This window comes from Zonotrichia leucophrys, chromosome 11, assembly GCF_028769735.1.
Source record: "Zonotrichia leucophrys gambelii isolate GWCS_2022_RI chromosome 11, RI_Zleu_2.0, whole genome shotgun sequence".
In the NCBI taxonomy this organism is placed as follows: domain Eukaryota; kingdom Metazoa; phylum Chordata; class Aves; order Passeriformes; family Passerellidae; genus Zonotrichia; species Zonotrichia leucophrys.
Window position 1 is genome coordinate 18,248,365 of NC_088181.1, and position 19,744 is coordinate 18,268,108.

A 19,744-nucleotide genomic window follows, 5' to 3' on the forward strand; every position below is an offset into this window, starting at 1 on the left:
CTCTGGGTGCTGCCTCTCAGGGTTTGCCCCTCCTTGACAAGACATGTTGGAGTGGGAAGACTTAGAAGGCAATTTATGACTATAGGGCTCTTCAATGTGCATTTGACAGTGACCAATGTGTTCTGCTCCATTTCACAATCTTTGGGGTTAGGCATTCTCCATTCTCTCAGTATCTCTGATTCCCCTGGGGTCATCTCTTTGCCCAGATGTCTCGTTCCTGAGCTGCGAGTGTACCCTGAAATCCTGCTGTACGATGAGTGCCACCTGAATGTGCCATACGAGAGGAAGTTCCTCATTGCAAATGACACCGACTTTCCTGGCTGCTACGGGCTTATTCCCCAGGTTTGGCATCACATCCACTTCCTCCTCTCAAATATTATTGAGGAGATTATTAGGGGGAAAAAAGGGTTTGGATAAAGCCTTGCTGGTTTCTATTCAGTCTTAAAGATCTGCTGAGAACAGGATCCTGAATGTAAACTTTAGGATGCAGTTCAACCTCCTGAGGAAACAGCTGATGTTCTGGTCTAGTCTTCAGGCTGTTTTCTTGTGAGAGATCTTAGAGAGTTGTTGAAAGCTGCTGCATCCACAGACACCAGTGCCTGTGCTGGCACCCTCCTTGCAGGGCTCCCTGAGAATGCTAAGCCTGCAATTCTTGCATCTTGTTTCTGCCTTTGACCTTTGTTCTGGGGATTTTTAAACATGTGTGTAAGTTGCTGTTGCAGTGGATGTTCAGGAGTTTAAGGTTTCTTCAGAGGTCCCTCTAAAGCTGCATTTCATTGTGTCCCTTCCAGGAACGCGAGGAGGACTCTCCTGTGCTCTACTCCAGCCCCAAGCCCTGTGGGATTGTCCAGCCTCACAGCTTTGCCGAGGTCCCCGTTATAATCAAAGTCCAAACACTGGACAAGCATCGCACCGACGTTCTCATCGGCGTGTTCGGGGATGAGAGAAACCCCCTGGTGAGGGCAAGGGGAGATGTGAGCCTGTGTGCAGCTGCTCCTGGCAGGGTGCACAGGGACAGGGACTCTGCTGGGGAAAACAGGCACAGGCTGCTGGGGAGAAGGGCAGGAGGGATGGGGGGCACAAACAGACCGTGCCTCATAGGTGGTGACCTCAGTGTCTGACACAGAAGGTAGTTCATCTAAGCTGGAATCAAGGATTATTTTAGTTAATTAATCTTTAATGCTAATCATTTTGGAAACATCTGTTTTAAAATGTCTTGTCATCTCTCTGAGCACAAAAGAGGATGTCAGAAGACTTCTGGGAACCTTGAGCCTTCTGTAAAAGAAAGGAAAGCTGGCATTTGAAGAGTGGTTGGAGAGAGGTGTAAATTTATACTAAAACAGATGGAAATGATGATGCCAAATTCCCTGGGTGGCACCAAACATCTGAACCTGGGCCATTGTGGCACTGCATGTAAATCAGTGAACAGGAGGGACAGGCAGTGCAAGCTGTGCCAAGACAGGCAGCGCAAGCTGAAGTCTGACAAAACAGCTGCTTTCTACTATCAGGCTGCTTCCCTTAAAGAGGAGGGTTTCTCCCCACCAGAATAACTAATTGTTTAACTCTCAGCCTGGTCTTAACTAGAAATTCCTTGCAAAGCTTTTACCTTTGGGCCAATAATTTGTGGTTGGAAAGTTTCTCATACCTTAATCCTTTTTAATTTGGAGGTGAATATGTAATTTATTTTTTTTTCTAAAAGCCCAGCATTTCAGCTGGAAAGTGGAAGCATTCCCTAAAGAAACAACTCAAGTGCAGTTGAGCTGTTTAAGCTTTTTTAGGTTTCCCTGTTATGGTTTGTTTTGGTTTGTTTTTAAATCTTTCTTGCCTGCTTCCTGGAACAGAGACCAGAATTACGGAGTACTGGACAGCTGGCAGAAATCTACCCAAGTCCCAGGCTGATAGAGTTTGGCAAGATCCCAGCACTACAGCCTACTTCACGAAGTCTTACCCTCTTCAACAAAGGTCTTGTCCCTGCAGACTTCAGGATGGAGGTTGTAAGTATCTGTGGGGCTGTTTTCCAGGGAAATGGACTGGTCAGTAGCAGCCATGACTTGGTTTTTATATGCAAGATTTTCATATTGCCCTGTGTGAGAGGAGGCAAGATGCTCCAATATTCCATCTGAGCAAGGCAAGAGGAACCTGGCTCTGGAGTGGTTTTAGCTGGGGCACCCCTCAGTGAAATCAGGTGCAGAGATGTTGGAGCAGAAATTAATCTGGATTGTGTTGACAAGTTCTCCCTTAATTTTATGGAAGGTCTTTAGCTTTGCGTGATCACATTTTTGGAGCTCTGCGCTCAAGAGAAACCTGTGGTCCTTTGCTCCCCAGAGCATGGATTTCCCAATGATTTCCTTGTCCACCTACAATTGCTTTGTGCCAGACGGCTCATGTGGAGGCTCCTGTGGGTCAATCCAGCTGGGCTGTCCACACAAAGACAAGTGTGGGGGTTGTGCACCCCCAGCCTGTGATCTCTGTGCTGTTGAAGAGCATCTTTGGGGAGCAGCTGCAGAGAAAGGCTGTTTAATGTGTGGGGGCTGCAGAGGGCAGAAGGAGCTGGGGCTGCTCCCCTGGCAGGGGGAGCAGGGCTGGTGAAGCCAGGAAGGGCTCGTAGGCTGGGCCTGGGGCTGGCTGGGATGTCTGCTGGAGGGGGAGATCTGTGAGGGGCTTGAGGTTTGTTCTTCTTCATGCTGGGTGTGTTGAACTTGTGGAGCTGGATAAAACCTGATGCTATGGATTTGTTTGGTCTGTGGATAAAGCATCAGGCCCTGTGGGAGAGTCCAGCCACAGCCTCCTGGGCCAAGAAGGAGTGGTGTGAATTTTCCTCTTGCTGCTTTTCCAGCTATTTCCACAATGGAGTTGTGCTTTCAGCCTCTGCAGGGAGCAGTGCACCTTGGCTGGGTGCTCATGGTGTGTACAGGTTGGGTTTCACGTGCTCGTACCAGGGCTGGACCTGCAGAGCTGTGTCTGTACAGCTGTGCTGGTGCAAGGCCTTTCCTCCCTCCTTTGGGCACCTTCCAGCTCCCTTGCTCAGTCCATGAAGTCCATGAGAAACGAGACGACAACAGTTCTTGGGAAGAGTGGGCCGTGCCCACAGAGCACATGCATCCAGTTTTCTTTCTGCTTCCCGCTTTCCTGCTCTGCTATAAGCATTTAGAGGTGACTTTTCCAAAGCAGAGGGCACTGGGGCGCCTCTCTACAGCTGATGATTGGTGGGGAGTGAGGGCTTCAGTCCTTCAGGGGATGTTGAGAAGCACTGATGGCCCCTTGGTGGAGAATAGTTTGGTGTTGGGGTTTTGCACAACTGGTTTTGCAGAGATATATTCTTCAGGCTCTCAGCAGTGTCCTCCAGCCATGTGGTTTCTGCAGTGGGATTTGAGCAGTCCTGGCTTCCTGTGGCCTTGAGCCTTTGTGGGAAGCCAGGAGAGAGAAAGCAGCTTTCCTTGGCCCACACTGCAGAGAAAGACTGGGGAAGGAACACTGTCCTGAGGATAAGCGTCCCTTGGGTTGGGCAAAACTGGGTTAATTGGGTGAGTCCATTGAAGGAGGGGAAAATACAGGTTATATGAACTCTGCTGTTGGCCAATACTGTATTTTAGGGATTTTAAACCTTTTATGATTTTTATCATCCTCTCTTTAGTCTTTCTTCTCTTGTAGCCCACGAGAGACCAGGGTGGTTTCCTAAATGCATATTGTGCTTGTCTTACAGGTTCGCAAACGCCACTGCTGTACCATTGAACCCAGCGAAGGAGTGATCCCTGCTGGGGGTGAGGTGCCTGTGACTGTCACAGCTACCCTGGATGACAGGGGGCTTTTTTCTGTCCCTGTCCGGGTGTTCATTGGGAGCAGCCTTAGCACCGCCTTCGGGCTGGTGGCTTTGGGCACTGGCACCACAATTGTCATAGACAAACCATTCGCCCCAGAGCTCAACCTGGGATACCAATTCAGGTAGGAGATCTCTCCACTCCCGCCTCTCCTCCTCCTGTCTCAACAAAGAGCAGTTTTGCTGTAGTCCTTCAGGCAAGGTCTTCTTCAGTGTTGAAAGCCCTGACTCCTTCCCTGAAGGCAGAGATTCCTTTACAAACATGTGATGGGCAGTTGGGACTTGTTAGACAGCCTCCAAAGCCACTGACAGGGAAACCAGTTGCTAAATTGCCATTGAATTGTCTTTAGTTCTGATACACTGATGTCCTCACTTGACCAAGTAATGATCTCACAGGCTCCCCCAGAACAAAAGACAGATTAATACAAAAGACAGTAACAGTATGATTCAACCCAGAACAAACATCTTGGAGGAAAACACCACCTCCTGTTAGCCTCACCTGGCAAATGTTACATTACCATTATAAACATATTTCCCTTTGCAATAATAATGTCAAAAGCGCACCTTATCAGACACTATTTCTGGTCCACATTAGGAGCTGGAAATGTAGACAGTCTCCAAGCAATTAACACCTCAAGTTGCTCACTGGGAGCAATCTGATGACCAGGGAAAAAGCTACTCCCATACTATTTTCCATCCTGGCTTCTTTTCTAGCCTCGTGCCCTGTATTTGTCAGTTCAAAGTAACAAACAGGGGCCACCATTTCCATCGGCTCTTCTGGAGTGTGGACTGCTACAGCCCACCTGAGCAGGAGGGCCAGAGTGTCTCAGCCCTCAGCAGGCCCAAGGATGATTCCCAGAGCCCCAGACGTGCCGAGCCTTTGTTTGGGCTGGAGCCGCTGTCGATGGACCTGCAGCCAGGCCGGTGTGAGGACATGGTGCTGCGAGGCTTCTCCAGCATCGCACAGGTGAGATCCCCACCGCGGGCTGAGCCTGGGCCACCATCAGATCCCCTCCCCTGGCCTTGTCCCTTGACATTTCCCTGGGGAAATGAGCAGAGGCCTTCAAGAAGCTGATGTAAGACCACACGTTTCTGTGGCAGCACCAGTTGCTTTCCTTGCTGGCCACCATCAGACCAGCTAAGGCTTTATTGTGATTCCACAGCTACCAAAACCCAGTGCTGATCCCAAAGCAGCAGTGGAAGGAAATATTGCTCTTTTTGGGCAAACAGTGCTGCATGCTGAGTCAGCAAAGAAGGGCAGAGAAATAAGTTACACTTAGTCTAAAAGCCCATAAAGAAAGGGAATTAAACAAGTGCCAAGTGATTTTTATCTGGAGTAAGCATGGAGTAAAACAAAAGCCTTGTGAAGGGAGGGAGTTATCTCACAAGTGCCTTTTGTGGGTATTGGGGTGCAGTGTTACAGACAATTGAGCACAAAATAAATAAGCTGCATCACTGGAAGAAAAGGGGGCAGTGACCATAACTCTGTGACAATTACAGAGCCTGTGGTGGGTGGTGGGTGCTGAGCCAGTGGAGGGCATTTGCTGGATGCTCTGCCACCACCCACTGGTGACAAGTGACTCTTGCACACAGGAGGTGCAGGATTATGTGATGTGTGAAGCTGTCAGTATGGCAACCAGCAGGACTGAGAAGATAATGGAGACAGTCATTACCTGCAAGTTTATTCACCCTTCTATAGAATTGTCAGCCAGACACTTCTCTTTCCAGGTGACCAAGGTAAGTCTGGATTGCATGCTGGCATTTAACAGCATGGCTGAGGGGGGTGTGTGCTTGTGTTAAAGCCCCTCTTTACCCTTCCTGAGGCACTCTGTAAAGTGAGTGAAGATGCTTTTAGGGATGAGACTGGTATTTAATTTCCCCAAAGTAAAATTGCAGTTACAGCTGCACTGCCAAGGGGGATCGTGGCCACTTCCAGAGAAATGCAAATTTCTCTGCTCACTGTAAAGAGAGGTTTTGGAGGATGCTCCATGGCACGGTGATGGCTGTACACTGATGCTGTAGGGAAGCTGGGAAAAATGGAGATTCCTGTGAATTCCTCAGGCTGACAAGGAAAAACCCATCACCTCTATGTCTCTTTGCCTTCTCTGCTATTGGCATGAATGCTTTATGGTATAGTTATATAGTATAGCTCTGTGCATTTCCCTAAGTCTTCAAAGGACCCCCAGGCATCCTGCAACTGCAGTGATGATAACACTGAGGCAGAGCGGGTGCCCTTTAGTCTCTGGATCCCAACTCCAGCATCACCTTTCCCTCTCCTGCAAGTTGTATAAAAAAGAGAAAATCTTTCATCCTTTGGTTTCTGTAGTTTCAGGCCTCTCCTCTGGTTTCCCAGGCTTCCACTGAAGTACAAAATCCCCCCTGGAACAGGCAGTTCAGATGTTATTTAGGAGCTTTTCAGCTCTCCCTGATTCTGCCTGGGTTCTGCTCAATGCCACACACACAAACTGATTTATGGCATACTATGGCACAGCACCTGTTGGATACCAGTACCTCCAGAACTAACTTCCCAAAGCCTCTGGCTTCTCTGAACCATGCTGGAAGCCCAGCACAATGCACAGACAGGAAGGAAGAGCCCGGGCTTTTGTGAGGCTGCTAGAGCCAATAAGGTTGTGAGAAATGACTGCATGTGAGTGAGGACCATCTAGTGCTGTTTTGCCCAACAGAAAGACAAAACTGGAGACAAATGGTCTGGATTCACTTTCTGCTTTAGATCTTGTTCAAGCAGCCACCTCCTCTCAGGGGCCTATTCCCTCATCTGTACGTGGGTGTGTTTCCCTGTCCCCCAGATGATGCTGTGGTTTCTAAACATGAAAAGCATCTGCTATAAAGAAAAACTGCCTGGAAGGGTAGAAACAAATAGAAAGGGTAAATAGAGATGTATGCACTTCTGAAGAAGGGCTGAAGAATGTGAGATGCAGCAGAAGGAGAAGGACGTCTATGGCTAGTTGAGGCTGGTTTTCCTTTTCTCCTGTTTCTATAGAAACCCAGTGATGTCCTGAGGCTGCACTACCAGCCTTTGGCTATAAAAAACACTTGCCTGCTGCCACTGGACCTTATGCTGGGCTTGGAGCAGCCGTTCCTGGTCTGTGATAAGAAGAAGCAGCCCCTCCCAGGTGGCCAGGTGAGCAGCCCTGGACTCCTCCAGTGGGGTCTGAAAGGAGGGATGTGGTGGTGCCTTTCTGTTGGGAGCTCCTTGATTCAAGAAGTTTATTCTGTAGCATCAGCAGTGGGCTGGCCTGAGCTGCATCAGCAAAGCTGCTGAAAGAATCAAAATAGTATCTGAATTGAGAAGATCCATCTTGGCTTTAATAAGGCACAGGGAGAAGGGAGCAGGCAGCTGGGTCTGGGCAAGCCCTGCAGTAAAGGTGTCTCCTGGAAAGCATGCCAGCTCTCCAGCAGCCACCCCTTGGATTGGGGCTGAGCACAGAAACGGGAGCCTGAGGGATCCTGGACTGGACTGTGGTGCCTGCAGTCAGATCCCTGCTGTAGAGAGATGAACCATGAACTGAGGAGCCCATGCTGGGGTCACTTTGTAAATGTTTTCAAAACATTTACTGTTTGCTGCTGTCAGACCTTGGGACATCATCCCACAGGCGATTCATTACTGCTCATCTCCTTGCAGCCTGTGAGAGTGGATGTAGGAGACACCTGCCATCTCTACATCGCATTTGACCCAGCTTATGAACTGGATTATAAGAGCTGGAAAACAGAGAAGCTTCTGAAGATAGACATGGTCAGGGGCCATCCTCTTGTGGAGCGTGTCATCCTTTGGGGAGAAGTGTACTTCCCAAATCTCCAAATGCAGTCCAGATCCCTGGAGTTTGGCTGCATCGTGGCTGGCACTGAAGAAGTGCGTTCTCTGAAGATAACCAACTGCAGCCCACTGCCCGTCCAGTACCACTGGTCATTCCATTCCAAGAGCCAGGTTTACAGGTTGAGGTATGTGCACCTTTGCCCTCTCCTTGAAGCTCTTCTTGCTGGTGTCCTGTTTGTACTTGGCAAAGAACAAAGCTGTTTGCCTGGGATCTGACAGACTGCTTCTGACTTTTTCTTGTGCAAATAACACCGACCAGCTGTGCTCAGGCTGGATGCTCAGGGAACAGGTTTTCCACCAGTTTGATGCTGCATAGCCCCCAGAGTGGTTTCCCCTGGGAAGGAAAGCTGGGGTGAAAGCTGCTTTCTCAGACCTCTGTGGCCTGGGGCCATGTCCACCTGATGAAGGGCTCCCAGTCCCAGCTCCCACAGTGCTGCTGGAGGCCTTTCTGGTCCCTCTGCTTTGGGATGGGTCCTCTCTGCAGGAGCTGCTCTCTGCTCCTTGCCTTCCTCCCTTGCACTGTGCTGGAGGATGCCCAGAAGGTCCCAACACCAGCCAAAGAGCTACTTAGTGCCTGGGCTGATGCTGAACAGCCAGCTGAACAGCCTTCCCTTCCCTTCTTTTTGAGACAACTCCTTTACTGCCAGGATGATTTCTTTCCCAGGGGTCAGCTTTCAGTGGACATCTTGGATTCTTCACTCCCTTTTTTTGTGACACTTGTTACTCATTTTGATTTCTCCTCACTGCAACATGTCCCTTATGGGTTCTGTAGTGCTTGGCAGCAGGACTGTTCATCACATCATCTCCTATCCCTGCCTCCCAGAGAGTTTCTACTCTACTTTAGAGTGAAAAATGTCATTCTCTGGGCACCGTGGTCCTGGGAAGTTGCCTCAAACCATTCATTAAAACTAAAGACAGTGGAATAGATGATTAGGGATCTCTTGGGGGTTATGATGAGAGAGCACCTCATCCAGAAATTAAACCTAGCCTTAGATAACAAGCTACAAAGCTGAAGGCAGTGATTCTTTGGGGAGCAGCTCATTACAGGCCTGTCTGGGAATGGAGCATCCAGGTCATGTTTGACTGTGGGGAGCACCTGCAGCTCAGCAGGGTGACAGGCAGGCACAGCTCAACCGTGTCCCTCACAAGGTGTTAGAAACACAAGCAGAGTTACCCTGAGCACCTGCTTCAATTTAAAATGGGGGATGTGACCTGAGTCACCTGGGAGTGTTGGAAAATGTCAACCAAGTCCCCCAACACTGTCAGGGAAACATTCCTGATAAATACCTGGTGGAGCTGCAATTTCTGGTGTTGGGCACTGGGGGTGGGGGCTGTGCTGGCTCATCATTGGCCGGCTCTACCCCTTGGTGTCTCAAATCTCACCTTTTTGCTGCCTTCTCTGTCTTTTCCTCTCCCTCTGTGATGTTTGCATCCCCACCAGGTGTTAATGCCTGTCCTATGTAGTTGCTCAATGGAAGCAGTTGCAGCTGCTGCAGCACCTCAGTGCCATCCCTGGGCTGCCTCTAGAACAGACACCCCAGCCTGGATTGGGAAGGGCTGGATCAAACCATTTCTCAGTCCAACGTGCCAGCACCCACCCAGGGGCTGCATCCTGGCCAGGAGCTGCTTGTGCAGGTGTCCCTCCCTCCCACTACAGCTCCCTGTTCATAGTTATGTTATATTCCAGATATGAGCTTAGCTCAGCTAAATTCAGACCCCGACCACCCAAGGAGAGGAGAACCAGTTTGCATTCCGCGTCATCTCTCAGGAGACGCCTCAGGTTTAGAAATGTGGAGGAGTCAACCACAGCCCTGAAAGAATCGCAGGATTCTGCACACTCTTCAGTAACAGAGGTAGATTTTCTTGTACACCTAGTGCTTGTGTGGCCTCCCCAGCCTGCCAGCACCAGGTCACGCTTGTGCTGCTGACCTCTCCTTTTGCTGCCCTGCTGTGCTGTGCCCTGAGAGTTGGTCGGGCAGCAGGGCCAGTGGCTGGACATGGGCTGAGGGGGAGGGAGAAATAGGAGAGTTTTCCTTGGAGAAGCTGACTCAGATCCTACAGATCTGTGTTGAGTGTGGGATTTTTTGCCTTGTTTCCTTCCCAATGTAAGATGAGGCTTTTATCTGCAGCATGATGAGAAGACCTCCAGCTTGCTTCCCAGAGCAAGCTGTGATGCGTCCTGAGCTCCATGGAGCCTCTTCCCAAACCAGCCAGACTCCCTGTTTGCAGGTCCCTGCTTTCACTAGAGAGCTGCTATTGCACTGCTGGCCCTGAAGCTGTCTTACAAAGTGGGACTTTGCAAAGTGGCTGTCTCTTCCTCCCAGCATAGAAAATGACTTGTTTTTCAGGTGCCACGGTATTACAGCCAACTAGAGTTGGCGGGAACCATGCCCCCCAGGGATGTACTGCACACTCCCGTGGCCACGGAGGAGGTAAGAGGGAATCTGTCTCCCTTGCCCATTGTCAGTGTGGCAAGCAGGGCTGCAGCTCCCAGTGCCACTGGGGGCCCTCAGCATTGGCCACAGAGGGGCCTCCCATCCCTGCAGGCCCATCACAAAGGGCTGCTGAAGCAACTGGTAGTTGGAGAGGCCATGCAGGACACCTTGTAGGGCTGCCCAAGGATGCTGTGCAGCGCCTATGGAGGGCACTGCTCCCCCTGGACCTCATCTCATAGGAGATTTTTGCAGGAGCTTTTGCTGAGGCACCTTGAGAACGCACCATATATATCAGAGAGAAAGGGGAAAGGCCTCAGGAGTCAGATGAGCTGGGCTGGAGTTCTTCTCTGAGCTCCCTGAGCTCCAAGAGCTCTGACTCTGAGTGTCCACCTTTGCTAAAAGCAGTAAGAAAGGCTTTTTAAAGGCAAGTTGTGCATGAGAGAGAATTTCTACTGCCAGGAGACATTTACTTTAATGTAGTGTATTAATTAATGCATTGATCCGTGAGTATGGGAGAAGATTTTCCCCATGGTCCCTCCACTGGTCAGTGGCACAGATGCAGGATGAGGTGAGGGTGATTCTGGCAGTATTTGGGGAATAGGCTCCTCCAGGTACAGCTGCACTTTGCTCCAAGATGCTCTTTGCATCCATTTCCATGCGCAACACCTCAATCTCTCCCGTCCTTCAGGTTTTCAGTATCCTGCCACTGTCAGGTGTGCTGCAGCCAGGAGAGAGCCAGCAGGTCTCCTTCACCTTCTGTAGCCATTTCAACACCATCTCCTATGTCACGGCGCTGTGCTACGTGGAGGGAGGCCCCACCTACGAGGTGATGCTCACTGGGGAGGCCTCATGCATCAGCTACTCCGTGAGCCCCCGGGAGACCTACTGTGGCTCTCAGGTACCACACACCTCCCTGGCACAGCTCCTTGCCTTGCTGCCTTCCTGCCCACCTCGCTCCAGGGCTCCCTGCCCTTCCCAGCCCCTTTGTTGGCTCTGGGGCTTGGAAGTCCAACTTTGAGGGACACATCTGGCATCCAAGCTGCTTTAAAATGGCCATCTCCAACCCTCTCCACAATGCTGGGAATGCCTCTTTTTCAGGGTACCTAACACTGCCTCCTGGGGCAGGCAGGGGCCCAGTGGGGATGCTCTGAGGGGTGTGTCCCTGAGACATCCCTCTGCTGGTCCACTCTTAAAGCCTGACCTCCAAGGAGATGCTCTTGTCTAAAGCTCTTGCTTAATCCACACAATAATCAAGTTAGGCTTCCAGTCACTATATTTGGAGAGACTGTCCAAATATATATAATATATAATCCCCACTTCACTCTTTTTCAGTTGAAAGCCCACAGATATTTCCAACTGCTGGCCCTGTCCAGGTTGCCCTGGGTGACTCCCTTGTTGCATGTATGTTTCTTGCCAGTACTTGCATGCAGGTGCCTTTTCTTCTGGAATGCCTCAGTGCTGTCTCTCTTTCTCCTGGCTGTTGGTGACCCCTCAGAGGGCAGAGGAGGGCCTGTGTCCCCTGGTTCATTTACTGCTGGCCCTCACGTGGTTGTTACCACAGCTCTGTGTGCTGCCAGAGCTCCCTGGTGCTGTGCAGGTGCCCTGTGCCTGGGGGTTCCCCAGGTTCCCAAGTGCCCCTATCTCCTCCCTGGTCCCTGCTCCCATGATGTGTCTGCTTTCAAACCCAGGAGGGAGAAAGGAGATTGTCAGCAGCAGGCCCAGGTCTGCAACTTCCCTCTCTTGTGCCTTCTTTCCAGCTGTTTAATGAAATTCATCACAGCAATGTCACCCTGGAGAACACTGGCAAGATGGAATTCAGCTGGGTGCTAAACCCTAGCCCTGCAGACCAGCGTCTGCCTGGTGTGTTTCTGGTCAACCCCACCACTGTAAGTAGCACAAGTGACTGAGCCCAGCCCTCTGTCAGGTGGCCCGGGAGAGTTTTAAAGGGAAAAAAGCTGGGGCGGGGGAAGTCAGAGGGGAAAACCCCAAACCCAGCCATGAGAGAGATAGGGCTGTAAGCAATTTCTGCCAGGGGCAGAGAAGGTCAAACAAGTGCTCACCTGATAGACTTCCCAATGGCCTTGGCTGGTGGTGGCTCTGCTGTCACAAGGCAGACACCGGTGGGAGGCACAAGTTTGTTGGTCACTGTCTGTCCTGCTGTAAGGGGAGCAGAGGAGAATTCTTTTTGATAGATTTCTCAGATGAAAATAAGGCACAAACGCAGCCTTATATCTGAAAACTGTTTCTTGGTAAAGAAAGGGTATGGTCCCGACCAGAAGGGGACAGAAAAGAAAGTGAGAGAGAAAATGGAGAAACGGACCGAGCAAAGAGAGGACGGGGACAGAGGGTCACTGCTAGAGCCCTGAGGCGCTGTGTCGGGTCCTGCTCAGCAGATGGAGCAAGTGCTGCCAGCCGCACCAGCGTGCGTGCCCGCCGCGGCGTGAGGGGCTGGATCGGCCGGCAGCGGGGCCGGGGCCGGGCTGGATCGGCCGGCAGCGGGGCCTGGCTGGATCTACCGGCAGCGGGGCCGGGCTCCATGGGCTGGCAGCGGGGCCCGGCTCCTTCGGCTGGCGGCGGGGCCCGGCTCCATCGGCCGGCGGCGGGGCCCGGCTCCATCGGCCGGCAGCAGGGCTGGCTGTCCCGAGGGCTGCGGCCGGGCCGGGCTCAGCAGCCGCGGTTTGTCCTGGTCGGGGCACGGCGGCTGCTCCCTCGGGGAAGCAGCGGAGCACTGGGTTGCCGTGGCGAGCGGGGAAGCGGCAACAGCAGCGTAGACAGGGAAGAAGCGGCTCTGCAGGGAGCCGGACCCTCCAGGTGCTCTAAGCCCAACAAAAAGCAAAAATGGCAGGGAAAACCTGGCAGTGTTAACTGCTTGTATATGCTAAGATTCCTCCCATAACTCAGCCCTTTTAGGAAGACTGTTGGTCAGACGGGCAAAATTTTCCCGGGTTTCGGGGTCTGCCTGCCCCCAAGGGGAAGGTCTCTTGCAGCCCCCCAGACACAGAGCCTGTCTGCATTTTCTCCTAACGATCTCCTTTACACGTGCGATGTGTTAAGGCTCCCAGCACGTCTACAGCCTCTATAGTAATTTTTCACCCCATGTCAGAAAGTGGATTTATAACATATGTTGTGGCATAACTTAAAATTTAATTGGTTGCTCACAGTCACTCTGGGGACCCCGACGGCTGAGATCTCAGGCTGTGCTGGCACGGGAGCGTTTCTGAGGGTCACCTTACCCAGGCTGTGTGATCACACATCCCTTACATAGGCTTGCTGCTCCCTGACTCCTCCAGCTTTGTTGCTGTGCTGCGCCTTTGTGGGGCAGTGAGGGGGCCAGGGAGCAGTGGGGCTGGAAGAGCTGGAGAAAAATCTGCAGCATCCCACCGCTGTCCAAGCTTCTCAGTCCTGCCTGGATGGATGTCTTTGAGCCGAAGCAGCGCTCCTGCCTTTGTCCCTCCTTGCAGTGGGAAGAGGAAGCCGATTGGCTTTCCATTGCTTCATGCCTGCCTCCTGCAAGGGATGAGAGGAGCTGCTGGCCCTGCTCAGTGCAGGGATTTCCCTTCCACAGCGACAGCAGAAGAGCCTTTTTTTGATGAGGCGGGCTCTTGCTGGCAGAGGGCAAACCCCATCAGCAGCAGAGCTGTGCTCACATCAGGCTGTGCTGGGGCTGCAGCCTTATGAGCCCTGGGGAGGACACACAGCACCCGGGGTCAGAGGCTTGACTCTGGGCACAAGAAAGGTAGAAGGTATGAAAAATGAAGGCCACTCCTCAATTAAAATGTAAAGAAAATTTAATAAGAGACAAAGGGGACAAAGTCAACAAAGCAGAAGTAACAGCACTGGGTGCTTGGCTTGGGTGCTTAGCCAGAGGCACAGACCAGTCAGCACAGCAACAGCCCTGATATACCCTGGGTATTGCATCAGCCATATCTACAAATGCTTATACATATTGAGATATGTTAACATAGTTCCTCCTCCGTCTCACCTTTTTGGAGTATGTGCAGTTGTCCTAGTCCTGGTCATTTGTTACTTTTTTACACATTCAACAGGTTTCCATTTCTTCATTGGTTAAGTGTTAATACTACAACAACTCTTCACCAACACTGGTATCACAACACAACATTTGCATTAAAAGAACTCTAAACTTTAGCAAAACTTCTTTTACGAATGTCAGCATTATAAAACACATAGTATTTACTCTAACAGTTGTGAAAGCCAGCGCTGTAATATGTTTATCACTAAGGTGATGTGGTCTGATGGTTTCTTCTAGATGAGAACCTGTGTGCTCAGCCTGTCTGTCCCCTGAGCCACCCCCATCAAACACTCTGATGCATTCCCTCCCTCCTCTCCTGTCCATGCAGGGCTCCATTGCACCTGGTGAGAAGCAAGTGCTGGAGTTCTCTTACATGCCAGGATTACCAGGAGCCTTCAGCAGGACTTACCACCTTAAAGTGGGTGACCTGGAACCAGAAAACATCCGCCTGAAAGGAGAAGCATCCTTTCCCATGATCACTTTGAACCTGCCCTGGAACATCAAAGGTGGGCACTGCCTGTCTGCCCCCAGGAAGGGCCCCTCTGGTTTTGTTCCCTACCATAGGCCCACAGGGCAGCTCATGCCAACCTCCACCGAGCCTGGAGGGTTGCAGGACTCCCAGACCAACTCAAGCTCCCTGGTTGCTTCATGAGTCCTGAGCAGAGGATCCCATGTGGATCCTAGCTCATCTGGCAGGGTCTTGAAGGATGATGGCTAGACTGAAAGACTTGGAAAAGCTGTAAGAGAGGCTGGCAGGGCTTGTGGCAGGGTTGGGTTTGTGTGACATTGCAGGGGATGAGCTGTTCCTCAGTGGCAAGGGTGATGGGTGGGAGCGAACATGAGAATTCAGAGAGGAGCAGCAGCATCCACTTTCCATAGATGGCTTGAGGGATTTCTTTCTGGAAGAAACCAGTGTTGGGAGGTAGGGACTTCCCAGCTTCAGTGGGACTAGCACTTTGCTCACCTTTCTCTTTGTGGATGTTTTCTTCCTTCAGGAGATGAAACACATGAGAAGCCTCTGACACAGCCCGTAAAACCCAGTCAGAGGAATAAATCAGGTGCTCGGAAGAAGACTCAGAGCCTGAAGACCGAGACCTTGAAGTCTCAGACCGCAGAAGCTGAGACTCCAAAGAGTCTGATTCCGAAGACTGAGGACCTGCAGCCCAGCGTGCTTGCCTCTGGCACTGCAGTAAGAGCAGCTGCAGCCCCGTTTGGCACAGGCCACCTCTCCATGTCACCTGAGCCCCTTGCAGCCCACAGCAGCTTCCTGGTGCCCTGATGGCACCCGGGACCTCCCTGCCCACTGACAACCTTGTGTCACCTCAGCATTGGCCCTAGGGCTGCCACTCTGGTCATGGTCTCCTCTGGGGCTGCCCCAGCTTCCTGGCTACCCAGGGAGAGATGCTGAAGGCCATGCTCCAGGGATGGAGCTGATGGTGCTTTGAAGGAGATGCAGGTCACTGCTGGGGAGTTTGTTGGTCCCAGCCCAAGCCCTGCCAGATTTACAGACCTTAACAGTGGCTGCCTGGTTGTGCCCTGGGGCTGTGCTGGCAGGGTTCATCTCCAATAGGCACCAGCTTGGTCCCACTCCCCTATTGGTGCTCATCTCCAATAGGCACCAGCTTGGTCCCCTTTTCAAGAGAGCTTCTGTCCAAGCTGCCTTGGTACTGGCTGGGGGCAGGCAAGTATCTGGAGCTCTGGAAGGTTCCTGGCTTGTCTGTCTGCCTGGCCAGATCAGATCAGCTTTGCTAACGGTGTCTGGGCAGGCAAAGATGCTGGAGTTACTTCCCTGGAGAGGAGGTCCTGGCTAAGAGAGCAGGAGGTGTCACAGGCACTGAGCAGCCAGACAGGAGGACCCCACACCCCCTCCCAACAGGAGTGGGCTGGGATCCTTTCTCAGGTGTAAACCATGGGAAGAACTTTTGCTAATCAGCCCCTGTCTTCCCTTTCCTCAGACAAACACTCAGCTGCAGTTAAACATGGTGAGGAACCTGGTAGTGAAGGCTGCTGTGGAGCTGCAGGAACAGTTCATGTCCCATCCCCCGACGAGCAGCTTCCCTGACAAGGAGCTGTGCCAGAGCCTTGTCAAGTGAGTAGGGACTCCCATCCCCATCTCCAGGTGCCCCATGGGGAACACCCAGCCATGTCCCCTTCTCCTGAGAGCTCCCTGTGTCTGCAGAGCTGGCAACAGCCTGGACTCCAGAAAGGCTCTGGTCCTGGTGGCTGTGACACGCTGCATGTGAGCAGCAGAGTGTCCTCCCTTCCCCAGCACCACGCTGAGCTTTGCACTGCTCAGCTCCCCACAGGTGTGGGGTTCTGTCCCTAGAGCTGGGGACCCAGTGCAGACCTTCTAGCCCTTCCAGCCAGCATAGATTCTGTCCCTGCTGCCTAGCTCTGAAAGAGACAACTCCCAGCTGAGGTCTTGCTTCCAACCAACAAAGCCACTAAACAAAAAGAGAAGGGAGAAGGGAGCTGCACATGTCAGCAAACCCTTTAAAACCGAAAATCAGATGGCTTGAACCCTGGTGGGGTGGCAGAGCTTATCTAGGTGACTTGGTCCATCCCTTTGCACCATCATGATGCAGCACAAGCATAGGAGCTTCAATTCAGGAAGAAGATGCTCTGCAGAACAGATCGTGTGGTCTGGTTGCAGAGCAATGAAGATTTCCTGTGCGGGCAAATCTTGTTACTAGGCCCCAAAGCAATTTCAGGCTCAGGCTGTACACCAGGCTAAGCAGTTTCACTGAGACCAGTGGAGACCTAGTATACTCACTTACACTGGGTTTTCATGGCAGAGGAGCTGTGGCCAGTTGTCCATTTTAAACTTATTTTCAGGTGCCATTAGTAGCTGAAAAAACCTAGGAGCTGCACTCCTCCTGATTTGCCAAAGTCATTGCCAGGTGGTCAGGCCATGGGTTTCATGGGCTTGAGCTGAGTTTTTACAGCAGTGAATAAAGAAATAGCCACTGTATTTGTATCTTCCATCCACTTGGATGTGTAGCCAGGCTGTGGTTGAAGGACTGTCCTTAATCTTCCTTGCAGAGTTGAGCTGCCCGAGTATGTCCTGGACATGGGCACTGTCCGTAAGGGTTTCACTGAGAGAAGCACTCTGGAGATCACCAACCACGGGCAGATCCCAGTGTCCTTCCAGATCCATGTATCTGTCCTGGAGAACACAGGTAAGCAGTGCTGGAGACACTTCCTGCGGGCTTGAAGGAGGTGTCTCAGACAGATTAGCTTAAGCCATTGGACTTGGGGAGGTTTCTGAGCTTTTTCTTCTCAGTGCCCCTGCTGGGAGCTGTAGAGGCAGAACTCTCCTGGCCAGCCATGCCCAGGGACCTGGCCTGCCTGTGACTGCCCTAGTGCTCCTGTATGGAGGCCAGATGGGCTCATCACCCTTGTCACCTCTCAGCATATTCTGCCCTTGGCTCCCATGGGCATCAAGTTTCTTTGGGCACTCTGTGGGCTTACTTTGCCAACCAGTGGGGTCTGCTGTATTTTTGAAGTGCTTTGTTTGAAGTTCAGACTGTCACAGGACTTGTATTCAGCCTTTATTGAGGAAGCAGCCTGTGAGATCCTCTGGTGGATCAAAAGAGGTTTCCAAAAGAGGCCTTGAGGCAAGGCTGCCCTTCCATCCCACAGTGGCTCACTGTGTCTGAGCGGTGTTCAGGTGCACTCTGAAGTTTTTGTCCAGGTCACAGCACAGCGTGGGGCTTTTGCCACACCTCTCAGCCAGGACACCTGTAAGGCCTTAATGTGCTTATGGCACATTTTGTATTTCTGGTGTATCTCAGCTGCTTTGTGCTCATCTCTTCAAGGTTTCAGCGTGGACCTGGACACGGTGGAGAGCCTGCCCCACAGCTACATCAAGACATTTGACGTGCGCTTTGAAAGTGCCCGGCGGCCACGGGGTGACGTGGATGTGGTGCTGCCCATAGAGGTACCACAGCTCTTGGGGCAGGCAGCAGGCTGGGCACAGCAGCAGATGTCACCTGCATGCTCCGCTGAATTCTCTGTCCTTCTGCAGGTGGCAAAAGGCCCCACATATAACATCCGTCTTCATGCCACTGTGTCTGAGCTGTCAATCGAACTTTCCAAGAACATTGTGCACTACTCTGCTGTCGTTGTTGGGCAGTACAAGGTTGAGACAGTCCACCTCTACAACTGGTTCCGAGTACCCTGCAAATGGTCCATCAAGCCTGTTCAGAAGGTAAAGCCCAGGCAACATTGAACACGGAACTCCTTGGTTGGGTTTTCTTTGTGATTCTTGCCCTTTCTGCTCCTGTGGCTGCCTGAGCACTTGGGTCTACAGCATGTTTGAGGAAGATTCTGAGGGTCTAGATCAAGGCTGGTTTGCCTGGACCTGTTCCATTAGCAGATGCTTTGCTTTTCTGCCATCTTCACCCATTCCTCCTTCTCCTCTGAGGACAGTAGTTCCCTATCTGCCTGCCCTGGGTGAGGTTTTCCCTCCTGCTGTAGGCTATGGGGACCACACTTGGTCTGGCTGTGGGTGCTCTCAGCTTCGTGTCAGTGTCTCAGAGCATGAGAAGACCTCACATTATTGGTTTCTGTGCCCAGAACAATCACTGCAAATACATGACACCAGCCGTTCGTCAGAAGCAGCAGGCGCTGGAGTATGAGCCCTGTCCCTTTGAAGTGAAGCCCTCCAAAGGAACCCTTGATCCAGGAAGGTGCCAGAATCTGAAAATCAAGTTTACACCCAAGGAGGAGGTGAGATTGGCGGGTGTCAGCCCAGGAGGCCTGTCAGGGCTATCTGGAAATGAGGTGCAGAGAGTGTGTTAGGAGCTCTGCCTTCACAGGGAGCTTTCTGCAAACCCCGTACTCAGCGTGGCTCAGTTCACCCCACAGAGCACTCCCGTGAGATGTGCTTTGAAATGCCCACAGGGAGCTTGCACAGAGAGCTCCAGGGCTCTGAGGCTGCCTCTTGGCACATGGGGGGATGTGCCCAACTCCCCTCAGCCTGCCCCTTGCCTGGCTGTATTTGCAGCTGTGACACTCAGTGCAGAGCAGCTGCCCACTCACAGAGGATAATCCTGGAATGGCTCATCCTGCCGCAGGACTGACAGACCAAACAGCCACCACCCACCTTCCTGGGCACAGCAGGACAGTCACCTGTAGTGGGGTGCTGCCAGCAGTTCCTGGGGCTCTGGCCTGCCTGCACATTCCCATGCAGCTGGGGAGTCAACTTTTAAAGGATAGAGCATTCCCAAAAGTGGTTTGCCTGTGGCTGCTGGGTCTTGGAAAGTGACAGTGTGAACCAGCATGGACAGAAGTGCTTCTGTGCCCACACACAGTCCCAGGGATCTTTTAATTGCTCAAGAAATGTAACCATCTTGTGTCTGGCTTGGACCAGAGCCAAACACTAAGCAGAGAAGATGACCCTTATTTCTGGCCAGCAAGAGCTCATTTGCCTGTCCTGGAGCTGGTGTTTGCCTGATGCAGCAGTGCCAGGACTGTGTCTGGACACTGTAACCCTGAGGGCCTTTCCCATGAGCACTGCACTCCTGCATGACTAGGTGAAAATGTCTGACAGTCCATTGTACATCCATCTGATTCCCAAATACCCAGTTACAGTGCACACCAGCATTCATCCCAGTTACTCAGAC

At 51.9% G+C, this 19,744-nt stretch overlaps 1 protein-coding gene across 1 annotated transcript in view; it reads left to right on the forward strand.

Annotated features, from left to right (window-relative positions):
* Positions 1-19,744, forward strand: part of LOC135452647 (hydrocephalus-inducing protein-like) — a 64,122-nt gene that overhangs the window by 21,424 nt on the left and 22,954 nt on the right. The window contains exons 13-31 of the mRNA XM_064722959.1: positions 207-342; positions 792-956; positions 1,842-1,994; positions 3,704-3,942; positions 4,532-4,784; positions 5,411-5,554; positions 6,819-6,959; positions 7,461-7,777; positions 9,340-9,505; positions 10,001-10,084; positions 10,776-10,985; positions 11,845-11,973; positions 14,446-14,623; positions 15,113-15,306; positions 16,073-16,206; positions 17,160-17,296; positions 17,936-18,057; positions 18,145-18,327; positions 18,696-18,848. Coding sequence (XP_064579029.1) covers positions 207-342; positions 792-956; positions 1,842-1,994; positions 3,704-3,942; positions 4,532-4,784; positions 5,411-5,554; positions 6,819-6,959; positions 7,461-7,777; positions 9,340-9,505; positions 10,001-10,084; positions 10,776-10,985; positions 11,845-11,973; positions 14,446-14,623; positions 15,113-15,306; positions 16,073-16,206; positions 17,160-17,296; positions 17,936-18,057; positions 18,145-18,327; positions 18,696-18,848 — 3,238 coding nt within the window. The remainder of the gene's footprint in view (positions 1-206; positions 343-791; positions 957-1,841; positions 1,995-3,703; positions 3,943-4,531; positions 4,785-5,410; positions 5,555-6,818; positions 6,960-7,460; positions 7,778-9,339; positions 9,506-10,000; positions 10,085-10,775; positions 10,986-11,844; positions 11,974-14,445; positions 14,624-15,112; positions 15,307-16,072; positions 16,207-17,159; positions 17,297-17,935; positions 18,058-18,144; positions 18,328-18,695; positions 18,849-19,744) is intronic.